The 14,355-nt window shown below is 41.1% G+C and overlaps 1 protein-coding gene across 3 annotated transcripts in view; it reads right to left on the reverse strand.

Moving 5' to 3' along the window:
• LEKR1 (leucine, glutamate and lysine rich 1) overlaps window positions 1–14,355 on the reverse strand; it is a 185,215-nt gene that overhangs the window by 44,983 nt on the left and 125,877 nt on the right. For all 3 annotated transcript variants that reach the window (XM_073359602.1, XM_073359604.2, XM_073359601.2), the window contains one exon: window positions 3,096–3,177. In XM_073359602.1, coding sequence (XP_073215703.1) covers window positions 3,096–3,177 — 82 coding nt within the window. The remainder of the gene's footprint in view (window positions 1–3,095; window positions 3,178–14,355) is intronic.

Below are 14,355 nucleotides of genomic sequence, written 5' to 3' on the forward strand. Positions count from 1 at the left end.
ATAAGAAGTTTGATTTAAACTAGGTTGGGATGATCTGACTAACTCACCCCTGGCCTGATCAAGGCCCATTGAACTCAACAGAAAGTCTATAATTGATTTAAATGGCCTTTGCATCAGGACTTCACAGCTTTGCTACTCATGAGTAATGCAGATGTTCCAAATTCATGCCGATAACACTCTTATACCACACCACTATTATGAACTCTTTCTCTCTGCAAATATACATACACGCACAAATATGCATATATCGCTATCTCTCTATTGGATGGAGAGATAAACGTAGTAACTTCGTTGAGGAGAATTATGAAAAAATATAATAATGTTGTCTAACTCCCACTGAAGTGGTGCTGAGTACTGAACAGTTTTGAAAATCAAGCCACTTATTTAGGTGCCTAAACACTGAGTCAGGAGCCAAACTTTAGGCACCCACTTTAAAAAATCTTGGCCCATATCTTTCACTATGAAATCAGGATAAAAATGAAATGTTAAAAAAAATCACAATTTTAAACATTCTGTTCCAAACCACTGAGAGGAAAAACAGTTGTTGTTTTTTAAAAAACCTTCTTCAATTTTTCTATGTTTACCAACCTTACATGTGAATTTTCTAGGACAGAAAACTAACTTGCCAATGAATTCATCCAGATATCAATTTCTATGAACGGTCACATGAAAGTAAAGACCGTTTTAATTTACAAAATGCTTTAAGTGCTCACAGCACTATTAAATAAGGAAAGACTGAATTTATTTGTGATGATTGAACAAAACATTGTTCAGTAACATTTATTGATTACTTGAGGTGAATGAGCCACTACGATGTTTAACATCAACTCACAACCCTGTTTCAGATAGGAGTTTGTCACATGGCCATGCAATGCAATGGCCAGATCACTGACTGAATGATGCCTACATTTAACCTTTAAGTTGCACTCTCACAAAACAATAGTTTGTATTTTCCACACAATAACTGTTTATAGGTCAATATGTTCATCTTTTTTAAAAAAAGATCTCTCTACTCCAGGTGTAAAAGGAGATTTGTAATTTTTGAATCTCCGAGTCAAAGCTCCAAGAAGGTAAAATACGTTTGTAGGCAACCTCTTTTGAATGTTGAGAGACAGATAACAGACAAGTGACTTTTGTTAGTTTATTGAGGATGAGAATAGTATTCTATCAAATAAGTGGTTGCATTATAAGAATTTTAAAATATGTCATTATTGCTAGAAACACACATGGAGGCTGAGATTAATTTAATTTTCTTTTTCCCATACCATGAAAAAGGAACGTTGGAAGTTTAATAGACTTATCTTAAAGACCTGTGTGGAGGACAGACAGAATCTTTGCTAAAGGTGGACAAGATTGCTAGGTCTTTACATTGGCCTTTATATTAGACAATGAAACATAGACCATTCTGCACCATGTTTCTTCCCCATCTTCAGTACAACATTTTATGTAATTATTTGCTTCGAAAGGATGTCTCAGGTATTCTACTCCTTAAATACATTAGCTCCAATAATTCTGAAAAAACTGAGACAAGGTACAAGGATATGTGATGGACAACATAGCCCTGATCTGTTCTAGTAAAAGCAAAAAGATACACCAATCCAGCTACATTATATGACATTAACAAGTTAACTGTATTTTTCCAGTTAAGATTGAACAGAGTACAAATATAGTTAATAGTATGGCTAAATACTCTGAAATAAAAACACAGCAGCATGGACAGGTGGCTGAAAAAAAGTGTATAGCTTCACTTTGTATCAGTATAATAAAAACACCCCTCCAAGTGAAACAATCTATACTAATAAAAGTGCAGTTTTGCAGGACAGCTGCATCTACACTGTGGCCAGGGATAACATCTCTTGGCACCCCTAACTGACATAGCTATGTCAGCAGAAGTCTGAGTGTAGAGACAGATCCACGCTCTCAAATTAAGTTAGTGGGAGTTTTGCCATTGACTTTAACAAGGGGCAGGACTGGGGCAAAATGTATTTTGGATTATGTTTTGTTTTTTAACTTTAAAATTTCCATTGCGTGCACATATATTTACACTTCTTACAAACCATGGAAAATGTTTTGTTCTATAGAAAAAAATCCAGAAGTGGAATAAATTATTATATTACACTAATAAAAATAACTATTACCATCTCACATTTTAAAGTCAGAGATAACTAGTAGTATTGTCAATCTTAAGACCATCTATCAACAATCTTTTTATGGACTTTCCTGAAATTTAAACAAGGTTTCCTTTATGATACGTAGTTAGTTTTCAGTTCCACATTCAGAGATTCTGATCATAACAAGTTACAAATATTTAGAAAGCTTAGCAATAAAGTATTTTAATGGTAATGCAAGCTCTCAGTATGAAAAACACATTTATTAAATGTAGTTAACGATACACTGAAAAACCCTTCCAAATGTACTTTTAAAAATCTGAATGTAATATGGGTATAATTTAGCAAAATGACATATTCCTTTTAAAATATAAATAACAGATTTAACCATGGTTATTAATTGGTGAAATAATACCATAACAACAAGAAGCCTTAAAAATTTCCAGCTCTTACACCTACTTAATTGTTACTCTTCTTGATCCTTTTGATTCTGGGCTTACTTAAAACATCTATCAATACTGCAAGCTCGTTCTTTTCATTTTTGCTACAGTAAATTCTTTATATTTGACTTGATCTTTGATTAGGCCTAGACTACACTGAGAACATACATTGCACAGGTTAATGAAAGATAGCAAATTATTCTTGTGAAATTATTGTCTTGAGCGCAAATATTTGTTTCATAAAAATAAGAAATGTATTCAAGAAAAAAATCTATATCATCCCATTTAGATCATAGAAGGGCAAGTGGTCAGTGCTTAATCCTTTTCCAGAATACCATTACAGAGGATACATCTGGACTGAGTACAGGTTCATATTAGCAAATAATTTTGCATCTGGACCAAAATGGAGATGAGACTGAATGCTTTGAAAAGACCTACTGGCTTCCGACTAGTCACATGCTTAAAGTTAATCACAGGGTGAAGAGCAGTTTTGAGTACAAAGTGGCAGCAAAACTAGGCCTTAAATAAATAAAATAAAATATCTTACATGAGTAGTTTTTTGTAGTGGCCTATTTCAGCTGTTGCTTTCTGAAACTTGAGTCCAATTGTCTCTACTTGATTTGTTAAATCTGAAACAACAAAATATATCTGTTTTCATTTCTGTATTTGTATGCCCATCATTTTCTCTTATAATGTGGTGTTTTATATTTGCCTCTCACTTATGTAGCCGCTCTTTATAGCAAAACAAAAACAAACAAACAAACAAACAAAAAACCAACAACCAGGTAACCCAGTAAAATTAATTGACTTATCAAAACTTTCTGTGATAAGTAAATTGATAGTTTTTAATTATAAACTTTAATTATAAATTAAGCTTCCAATAATCAGCTGTAATGAATAATGCAAAGTATCTACCTTCCTGAAGAAAGAACATCATTTTATGACTTATTTTTGTTGATTTCTCATTGCTGATAAACAATAGAAAATTATATATGCTTGGGTTTTCCTATGAAAAACAAAGTAGATTTATTGGAACAGTTAGATTTGTGCAGCATTGCCATGTACTCAAATTCAGAAAGACTTATTTTTATTCCTGTTCTAGCACAGACTGAATGAATTAACAAACTGAATCCAAAATATCAAGAAATTGACTTTACATTAATAGATTTTTTTTTATTTCACAGGGCAATATATTCAATTCAACTGAGGTTAATGCAAAAAGGCTTTAAACTGTAGATGTACTGATCCAAATTCTGCTCTTGGTTACATATGCAACTGAGAGCAGAATTTGGCCCAGAAATCAGAAGGATAAGTATGAAATGCACTTTACAACTAGAAGTATCAGAGATTATCCACATTTGTTTTTATTTCACATTTTCTCTCAGCTAAATGTTATCCCCAAAGCTACAACACTGATCAGCTTCAGTAGCTCACTAAGAAATCAGACTTTTCCCTTTTCCCAACAGATAGTCCAGCATGTTCCCTCTGAGCCATAAGGTTAATTCTAGCTTCTTCCACTTTAGAAATACCTTAACTAAAGTGCAGTGGCAGTACAGATGCTGCTACATCTTACTTGTTTCATATAACTTCTTTATACAAAAAACCTCACAAAATTAAGTGATGGAAGACACCTGTTACCTCACCTAGTCCATCCCATTAGTGCAGGTCTGGTTCCTTGCAGTACATTTTGTTGTCATCGATTTTAAGGCAAGGGACCACATTATCTAATCTGACCTCCTGTGTATCACAGGCTGCCTTCCCACCTCCACCACCACACTAAACCCAACAACCAAAATCAGACCAAAGTATTACAGTCCACAGGAAACTAGACTACTACGTGCCACAGGCAGAGAATGGGAGGGGCCAAGATGCAGCAGTGCCCAAGGCCCATAGGCAGGAAAATGATTGAGATATATCCAGATTATCCTGGCAAGTGACTCATTCCCACATGCTGCAAAGGAAGGTGAAAAACTCCTAAGGTCAGTACCAATCTGACCTGGTGGAAAATTCCTTCCTGACCCCACATATGGGGATCAGTTAGCCCCTGAGCATGTGAGCAAGAACCAGCCAAAAGGCACTTGAGAGGAAGAATGCTCAGTGGCACCTCAGAGCCATGACCCACCGGCCCCAATGTTCCATCTCTGGCCATGGTCATCCCTGACACTGCTGAGGAAGGAGATAAACAAAGAAACCAAAGCAGAATACGGGGGGTGGGGGGAGGGAAATGAAACCTCTTCCTGACCCCCAGCTGGTGGCCAGCTGAAACCTGAAGCATGAGCTTTTAGGCACAAACAACACTGAGCCCCACCTCCTATCACCACAAGCAATCCCATCATATGATTTCACTCATAAATTTGTCCAGCTCTTTCTTAAAACTAATTATTTGCCCCCACGACTCTTATTGAGTGGCTTTCCAGAACCTCACCCCTCTGATGGTTAGAAACCTTCCTCTAATTTCCAGCCTGAATTTGCTCACCACCAGTTTCTATCCATTTGCTCTTGTCCTCTAGCTTAAATAGCTTTTCACCCTCCCTTGTATTTAACCTTTATATATTAATAGACAGCAATCATATCCCCTTTTTTTGCTAGACTAAACAAGCCAACCTCTTCCAGTTCATAAGATAGGCCCTCCATTCCCCTGATCATTCTAGTAGTTCTTCTCTGCACCTGTTCCAGTTTAAATTCATCTTTACTGAACATGGGTGACCATAACTGTACACAGTATTCCAAATGAGGTCTTCTCAATGCGTTGTACAATGGCATAAATATTTCTCAATTTCTAGTAGAAATGCCTCACCTAATAAATCCTAGGCATTTGCCTTTTTCATAGCCACATATCACACTGACTCATATTCATTCTGTGATCAACCCACACATTCAGTGGTTTGCTCAGTCGAGTTTTAAAATCCTAGTTTTTTTTAAATAATGTGGTATTAAAAGGTAACCCTGAATATTCCTTAGAGAGTAAATCCTCCCAGGATCATTTTCTGATAGGAGAATATGACCCCCTTTTTTTGTCTGGCTAACAGCATGCCGTTATTGACTGAAATATCTACTCATTTTTATGAAGTTGGCTTTCCAATACTAACTGTAGCTATTGAAAGCTCAGAGCAGCAACATTTAATACTAGCTTTGTTAGCACATCTTAAGGAATAATACAAAGTATTAGAGAGAGATCTCAAACCATCAGAAATAATAAAAAGCTTCTTCAGGATGAAGTCTTCCCATTGACTTAATTTGGAGCTGGATCAGGCTCAATATAATCAAGGTAGAAAATAATTAACTGTAGAAACATCTTCACAATATGTGCCTGCCTGCCACTGAATTAGAAACGGACAGTAATAAAAATTCACACCATATAAAATTCCATTGCCACTGTGCATATATACCTCTGATATAATACTTGATGTATGTTGCTTAATTAATTTTGACAATGCTTTAACCCTTCCTAAGACAGTAAATCTTTTGAAATTGAAACAATTTCTATTCTGATCCTTATAAACCAAAGCTCACAATAATAAAAATGATTAAGAGACGGTAAGGAGATCTTCAGAAATGTTAACTTCTTTTTAATAAATATGATTCAATGTATATAGACAAATGATCACTACAAGTCATGGATGGAAAATCTGAACTTCACAGATCCCCTAAGGAGTTCAATCTGTCAACTTTTGTTAGCATGCAATGGCAGCTGATAGCCTTTCTTCCCATTCTCTGCTGTGGACACAGAACCGTGGGATGTGTCCCCAAAAGGCTTCACGATACACAGAGGGGAGTGCAGCACCAATGAGGATACAATAACTTGGACAGGGCTTTGCAGTGGGACTGCTCACACCTCATCTAGGCCAACCCAGGTGCCAATCACCCAGGCTAACCCTGCAGTAAAGACATACCCTTAAGGACAACACTGCCGCAACAGAAAAGCTTTAATTCCCAAAGATAAAAGGAGGCAAATTTACTTTTAAATTTGAAGTTGTAGCAGGATAATTTTGCTAAAATGTGGTTAATTTAACAAAGATGTATTCCAACATGGCAAAAATTATGTTCAGAACTGATCTAGTTATCTTAGCACATGACTCACAAATTGGAAGAGTCCTGGTGGTTTGGGATACAAATCAATGACTGTGACATTTGTTTATTTTAAAACTATGTTTATGTGACAGCTGGCCTTTCTGTCATAACTTCCTCACGGCTGTTTTTAAAATTGCCATGACAAAACATGGCTGGGTTACCCACATTATGTTATCTGTTTTACAAAACTGTACAGTAGGTAATGACTAACGCCATGACCTTTGTTTTCCAATGCTCAGTATCCCTGACTTTTCTAAGGATAGGAATTTGCGGCCAAGTAAATCAAGGCTAGATTAGACCACCTGCACTATACAGTTACTTCAATTTCTCCAAGTGGGCATTCCTCAACAATGTATTGTTCTGTACAGACCTCCAAAACTACACTACTCAGCTTTAATTTCCTGTCATTCAGAATGACATTGAATTATGAAGTAAATGGCCTTGAATGCCTACAGAATAAAAAAAAAAAGGAAATGTTGGCTTTAAACACCAAGCAGATGTAAGGCGGAACACATGGCAACAATCCAAAATTTACCACAGCAAGTTCTACTCTGATGTGACTGCTTTCTCCATAGAGATTAAGTAAGGATCAAATTATTTTAGATGAGCTAGGCAAAAGAAAGAGCTCTGAGCCTCTCTTCATATGGGGACAGCTGCTAATAGGATAGCATTTCATAGTCATTTGATTTTTGGCAATTAGTCATTTAAAGATTTCTGTGATTCTGGAAGGTTTCTGGGAATTGTGAATCTGCATAGCTGTTATGATCTATTCCAGTAGTTCTCAAACTTTTGTACTGGTGACCCCTTTCACACAGCAAGCCTCTGAGTGTGACCCCCCTTATAAATTAAAAACACTTTTGAATATATTTAACACCATTATAAATGCTGGATCCGAAGCGGGGTTTGGGGTGGAGGCTGACAGCGCCGTGTAATAACCTCACGACACCCTGAGGAGTCCCAACCCCCAGTTTGAGAACCCCTGATCTATTCTCTCATGCTAGGAAGTCAGGATGCAGAAAACAGTTTTGGAATGGAGGGAAAGAAAGGGTATTAAGCTTATTTAATACCAGTAGCTTGAGAGCTCTTTTAGCCTTTTTTTTTTTAACTCTGTTTTTTTCAAGATGTTTTTATAATGATTCTACAGCACTAAGAACACTGGTTAGGAGCATTCATAAATACATACACCAATGATGGACTATCCAAGGCCAAGGGGGCCTGTGCCCAGGGGCCCCAACTAATTGGGGGGGCCCAGCAGAAATCTGCCACAGGGCAGCAGAAGCCCAGAACCCTGGCAGAAGCTGCAGGGTGGGCAGGGGAAGCCCAAGCTTCCTGACTCAGGGCCCCGGCAGAAGTGTCAGCCAGGGCAGGGCAGGGCAGCAGAAGCCCCAGCACTGCGACTCCAGTAGAAGCACCAGGTGGGGCGGGACGGGGCAGGCAGGGGAAATCCCAGAGCCCTGATCCCAGTCCCTGGCAGAAGCAACAAGTGAGGCAGGGTGGGCAGGGGAAGCCCCAGTGCTCTGACCCTGGTCTCCCCTGCAGAAGCCCAGGTCAGCGAAGGAAGCCCAGGACCCAGACCTCAGCTGCGACCCCAGGACTGGAGGAGCTCTCGCTCCCTGCCACGGCCTCAGGGCTGGAGGAGCTCTCACTCCCTGTTGAGGCCCCAGGGCCATGTCCGGGGGGACAGAGTGTGACGGGTTGGTTTCACTGTGATGGGTTGGATCACAGAAACCCACTGGGAGCTGCCACCTGATGTGCCAAGACTACTTCTGCCCCTGCTTTCCCTGACAGCTTAAGACTCCAGCACCCTGTCTTGCTGAGCCAGACATGCCAGTCTGCTCCAACACAGATCCAGGGTCTGATTCACGTGCCCCAAAGCTGCAGGCTTGATTGAAAGCAACTTAAGAAGTGTGTCTGTCCTTGACACTCAGATGCCCAACTCCCAATGGGGTCCAAACCCTAAATAGCTCCTTTTTACCCTATATAAAGCTTATACAGGGTAAACTCATAAATTGTTCACCCTCTATAACACTGATAGAGAGATATGCACAGCTGTTTGCGCCCCCCCCCCACCGCCCCCAGGTATTAATACATACTCTGGGTTAATTAATAAGTAAAAAGTGATTTTATTAAATACAGAAAGTAGGATTTAAGTGGTTCCAGGTAGAAACAGACAGAACAAAGCAAATTACTAAGCAAAATAAAATAAAACATGCAAGTCTAAGTCTAGTACAGTAATAAAACTGAATACAGATAAAAACCTCACCAGTTCCAGTAAGCTGTCTTTTACAGACTAGACTCCTTCTACTCTGGGTCCAGCAATCACTCACACTCCCTGTAGTTACTGTCCTTTGTTCCAGTTTCTTTCAGGTATCCTTGGGGGTGGAGAGGCTCTCTCTTTAGCCAGCTGAAGACAAAATGGAGGAGTCGCCCAGGGGTTTAAATAGACTTTCTCTTGCGGGTGGAGACCCGCTCCTCTCTCCTACGCAAAGTCCAGCTACAAAATGGAGTTTTGGAGTCACCTAGACAAGTCACATGTTCATGCATGACTGAGTTCCTTACCAGCCAACCCACATTCCTAGATGTGGACTGGCGTCTCCAAGTTCATTGTTGGCTTAAGGGCTTCTTGATTGGGCATATGTAGCATAAAACATATTCCAGTTATGTCATATATATACATTCATAAGCATATTTCCATAAAGCCTTATGGAGGGCACGTCACAGAGATTCTCCAGTCTTGGGGCCGCAGTGGGGGGGTGGGGGGAGAAGGGAGCAAATGGGTTGCAGGGCCGCAGTGCCAGGGCAGAATGGGAGGATGGACTTGAAAAAAATATCAGCACCCTTGTGAAAGAGAGACACTCTATAAATGTGGTCAGGTGCAGCAAAGAAGTTGCCCACTGTCACACATATTGGCTGGTAGCAGAAATGAGAGTAAGGACATGAGCCCCATCTCACAGGACAATGTGGTACTGTAGCTCCTTTGCTGATTCTGGCCATGGGAATATGCATGGGGTCTCCACCACAAGTCATCATAATTTTTTTCAAGTCCTTCTCATCTCGAAGAAAATTAGCCACTAGATTCTATTCTATCCTGAAATTTTAGCTCTGCTGTCTCTTTCCCCTCTAATTAATATGCTCTGGGGCAATAGTGTGGCCTGGTATATTTTACTGAACTACTAACTCCAAAAACACTGGACAAAATTGGATGAAATTTAAAACAAATCAACCAACGACTCAATCTTTTGGCTGAGAGAACAATGGTAAATTTCAGGCCAAAAGGATAATTCTTCAGAAACTCTTGTGAGCTAGGGAAAACAAAGGATTCTAGCAGAAACTCATTTGCTGCCTTCATTGCATTAGCTGCTACTGAGTGACTGCTGTAATATGAAATGCCCACAATGGTTTTACAATTGTTCGTTGACTGAGAAACAAGAAATATAGCAAAAATGTGTTTCAAAATCCTGGTTATGGAAATTAAAATTCTGTTTAAAAAAGACTGGTAGGAATAATAATTACATAAACTGCCAGTTTTCTGCTCATTTTTTGAATACTGAGAATATTTAAGTACTAAAGCAAAATGTGTGACAATACACTCAAAATAGTTGATGAAAATAAAAAACAAAACAAAACAAGGACACCATGGGCTTCACTCTGATCTCATTTACAACAGTTTCCTGCAAGTGTAAATCCATTGACTTCAATGGAGTTACTCCTGATTTCCACTGATGTACCTGAGATTCAGTTCATACTTTATGGTTATCTTTTGAATCATAGTAAACTTCCTTTAAAACAATGTAAAATTAATTTTATAGTTTTATGTTTACTTTGAAACAAGAAACTTTATTTTTATAAAAAGAACATGTACTTATCATGTAACATAAACCTGATAGCACTATGGCCCCAATCTAGCAATAAGCACCACATAAACAGATCCCTTCACCTGCATGAAGGTCACTGTAGGATCAGACACTATATTTGTTATTGTTAATGAGCAGTTTAGGAGGCCAAAGGGGGCTTGGGAGAATACCCAACCTAAAAATCTTTCTACATCTCTCACCTTTCTACATTTTCAAATTCTACCAGACAGCAACACTAAACATTTCATTTGCCCTTAGGAAAGGCTATATTATGCAATTCCTTTGCTAAATTTTGTTACTGATTTTTTAAAAAATATGTGTCACACAGCATTGCTCAGATGACATTATATCTGCTTATTTACATTTTGCAAAAATGTAATACTAACATTAAGATGGAATTCTGTATAATCTGTTGCACTTATGTTTTCCACAAAGGATATCTGTTATTTCACTTTTCAGTTATAAGCACTTTAAAAAAAACCTGACATGGGCAAAATAACATAACCTAATTCTATGTCAAACAGTATAATAGTCAACTAAACTAGAGGCGGTCATGGTGACCCGTTAGCTACTGGCATGGTATTGCTGAGATGTTGGAGATTCCACACAATCATCCTAATTGCTGAGTTAACTTTAAGTGAACCCATTACGTTAACTTTGTTAGAAATCCCTCTTCTCAATAACACATTTAAGTAAAGAAAGAGTGAAGAGGAGAGAAAATATAATAGTACACTTTACAAGACTTCTTAAATAAAGGAGTAATTTTATTTAGCACTTATGTAGCACTTTACATTTTCAAATCGCTTTCCAACCATTAACTAGTTAATCCCCTAATCACCCCTGTGAAGTAGGTAGAGAGAAACTTTATTCTCACTCATTAACTTATGTCTCTGATGAAAACATAGTTGGCAGTGATGTTCTCTCTATGATCTATGAACTCTTGTAGTGGAAAATTTTCAGGATGATATTAGCATGCTGTGACGGGGTGGGTGTCCCCATCCAGTACAGAGTGAGTTCACCCCATCCCTCAAGCTGTCCTTTGCCTCAGGGTGGTGAGATCTAAAGACTAAAATCGATAGGGTAACCTGATTCACAGGGAAGCAAGGCCTAGTGGCTGGAGTCAATAGAGTTACCCTGGTATGCAGGACAGTGAGGCCTAATGACCAGAATCAATGGGGTTTACCCTGATTCGCATGGCATCAAGGCTTAGCGGCCAGAGTCAAGGGGGTTTATCCTGATGTGCAGGACAGCAAGTCCTAGCAGCCATAGTCAATGTGGTTTACCCTGATTCACAGGGCAGCACGGCCTAGCAGCCAGAGTTGCTAGAGTTGCCCTGAGTTGCAGGGTGGTAAGACCTATTGCAAGAGTTGATGGGCTGCCACCTGGGGGGGGGGGGGGTCAGCATCTGAGATAGGAGGACCCAGGGTCCACCCTGCTCCACTGGGTTCCCGGCCCAGTGCCTTAACAGTGCCAGAATGTTCCGCCACCAAGTCAGCAGGGCTCCAACCAAAACATGCTGACTTCCCACAGGACTATACTTAGTCCTCCCTGGGCCACTTCCTACCATATCTTTTGGAGCTGTAGTTGAGGTGTCATCAGGGTCTCCAGGCTTTTCGGCATGTGCGGTTCCTGGTGACTGGTCCTTCTCCAGATGTCTCCGTGGCTCTGGCTTCCACAGTCAGAGGTTCCAGCTGCTCCCAGGATGGAGCTGGCAAGGAGCATCCTTCCTCCCTGGTGCTCAGCCCAGAGCTGGGCTGCTCCCTTTTATACTTGTGCTGCATCAGAAGCATGCCCAGTAGGGACGTGGGGGAGTGGCTTCCTCAGTCCACAATGAGGAGTTAACCCTTTCCCGTTCACTGTGGAGTGAGTTCGCCCCGTCACACATGTATATACTTTTTTCAGAGTACCCATACCATTTTAAGGCTTTCTTTTCAAAAGCCATGCCTTCCCAATAAGTTATATTATATTATATTGTGGTAAAAAAAAATGGAAACCTTGGTCAACAGATACTAACTCATTCCCAATCTATAGTTACTTATATTACCACTGAATATCAAGACCAGCTGGGCCAGTTGGGGGCCATAACAATAACAAATGTCCTCTCAGGTTTGACTTTCTGAATGACTCTGGACCGAAAGAGAGTTGGGAGGAAAGGCTTAGAGAAGGCATGTTCTCCATCATTCAGAAAAGTGCCTACCACCTGAGCTCCTAAGTAATATGTCTTTACTTTTTGATTTTCTGCAGAGGTGAACGCATCTAGTAGGGGTAATCCAAATCTGGCCACTATTCTCTGAAAGGCACTATTTTTCAGTGATTGTTCTTCCTAGTTCAACCTTTTCGTGATGAGCCAATCTGCTTTTATTTATATTTGATGTCCCTCTGACATGAATAGCCTTAAGTAATACTATATTTCCACCCAGGAGAACAGAATGGTGGTTTATCGTTGTAGGACTGACTGCAGAACTGCCCATCCCCTAGTTTAGTGAGGTAAGCTCCGGTAGTGCTCTTGTCTATTCTTACAAGCGGGCAGACTCCTAAGAAGTGGTCTTGAAGATATAGATGAACTAGCTGTTCTGCGTATAGTCCCAGAAAATTAATATTTTGTCTTCCTTTTTAGTGTGGACCACAGACCCTGAAAAATCTTGTTTCTTCAATTACCTCCCGAGCCTAGCAGACTTCCACCAGTAATCTGTGTCTCTCAAAACAGCTGTAGAAGAGTAGTACTCTGCATTATATGCTCCCTCATTAATCACCACCCAAGAAAAGACCTTACAGGACTCCTGCATCAACACTATTCCCATAGACATGAAACTCCTCAAATGATCCCAAACTTGTAGAAGGAAAAGCAGGAAAGGTTACATATGTAACTTTGTCGACTGAACAACATCCATGCAAAATACCATTATTCCCAATAATGTGAAAAATTGATAACCTGAGAATTTGTGTTGCATTATTCTGGACATGATCTGGACAACATACAAATATTTTCACTGGATAGGATGACTTTGCCTACTCTGAACCCCCAGTGAATAAGGCAGGGGTGGGCAAACCACGGCCCGTAGGCCACATCTGGCCTGTCACACCTTTTGATCCAGCCCTCAGCTCCCACCAGGGAATAGGGTTGGAGGTTTGCCCTGCTCTGGCGCTCCAGCGGAGAGTGGGGTCAGGGGTTTGGCATGCTCTGCACGGCTCCCAGGAAGCAGCTGGCATGACCCCCCTCCAGCTCCTATGTAGTACGCAGAGGCATGACCAGGCGGTTCTGTGCACTGCCTCTGCACACTGCCCCGTCTGCAGACGCCACCCCCGCAGCACCGGGGCGTCACCTGTGGACAGGGCAGCATGCAGAGCCACCTGGCCGCGCCTCCGCACAGGAGCCAGAGAGGGGACATGCTTCCGGGAGCTGCTTGCGGTAAGAGCTGCCTGGAGCCTGCACCCCTGAGCCCTGCCCCACACCCCATTCCCCTGCCACAGCCCATATCCCCCTCCCACCCTCCAAACCCCTTGATCCCAGCCTGGAGCCCCCTCTTGTACCCCAAACCCCTCATCCCTGGCCCCACCCCAAAGCCTGCACTCCCAGCCAGAGCCCTCACTCCCCGCATGCCCCAACAGTCTGTCCCAGCCCCGATCCCCCTCCTGCCCTCCGAACCCCTCAGTCCCAGCCTGGAGCCCCCTCCTGCACCCCAAATGCCTTATCCCCAACCCAGAGCCCGCACCCCCAGCCAGAGCCCTCACTCTCCCCACACACACACACCCCAACCTCCTGCCCCAGCCCAGAGCTCTCTCCTGCACCCTGAACTCCTCATTTGCGGCCCCACCCAGAGCCCACACCCCCAGCTGGAGCTCTCACCCCCTCCCACACCCCTACCCCCAATTTCATGAGCA

This window comes from Lepidochelys kempii, chromosome 9, assembly GCF_965140285.1.
Source record: "Lepidochelys kempii isolate rLepKem1 chromosome 9, rLepKem1.hap1, whole genome shotgun sequence".
Lineage (NCBI taxonomy): Eukaryota > Metazoa > Chordata > Testudines > Cheloniidae > Lepidochelys > Lepidochelys kempii.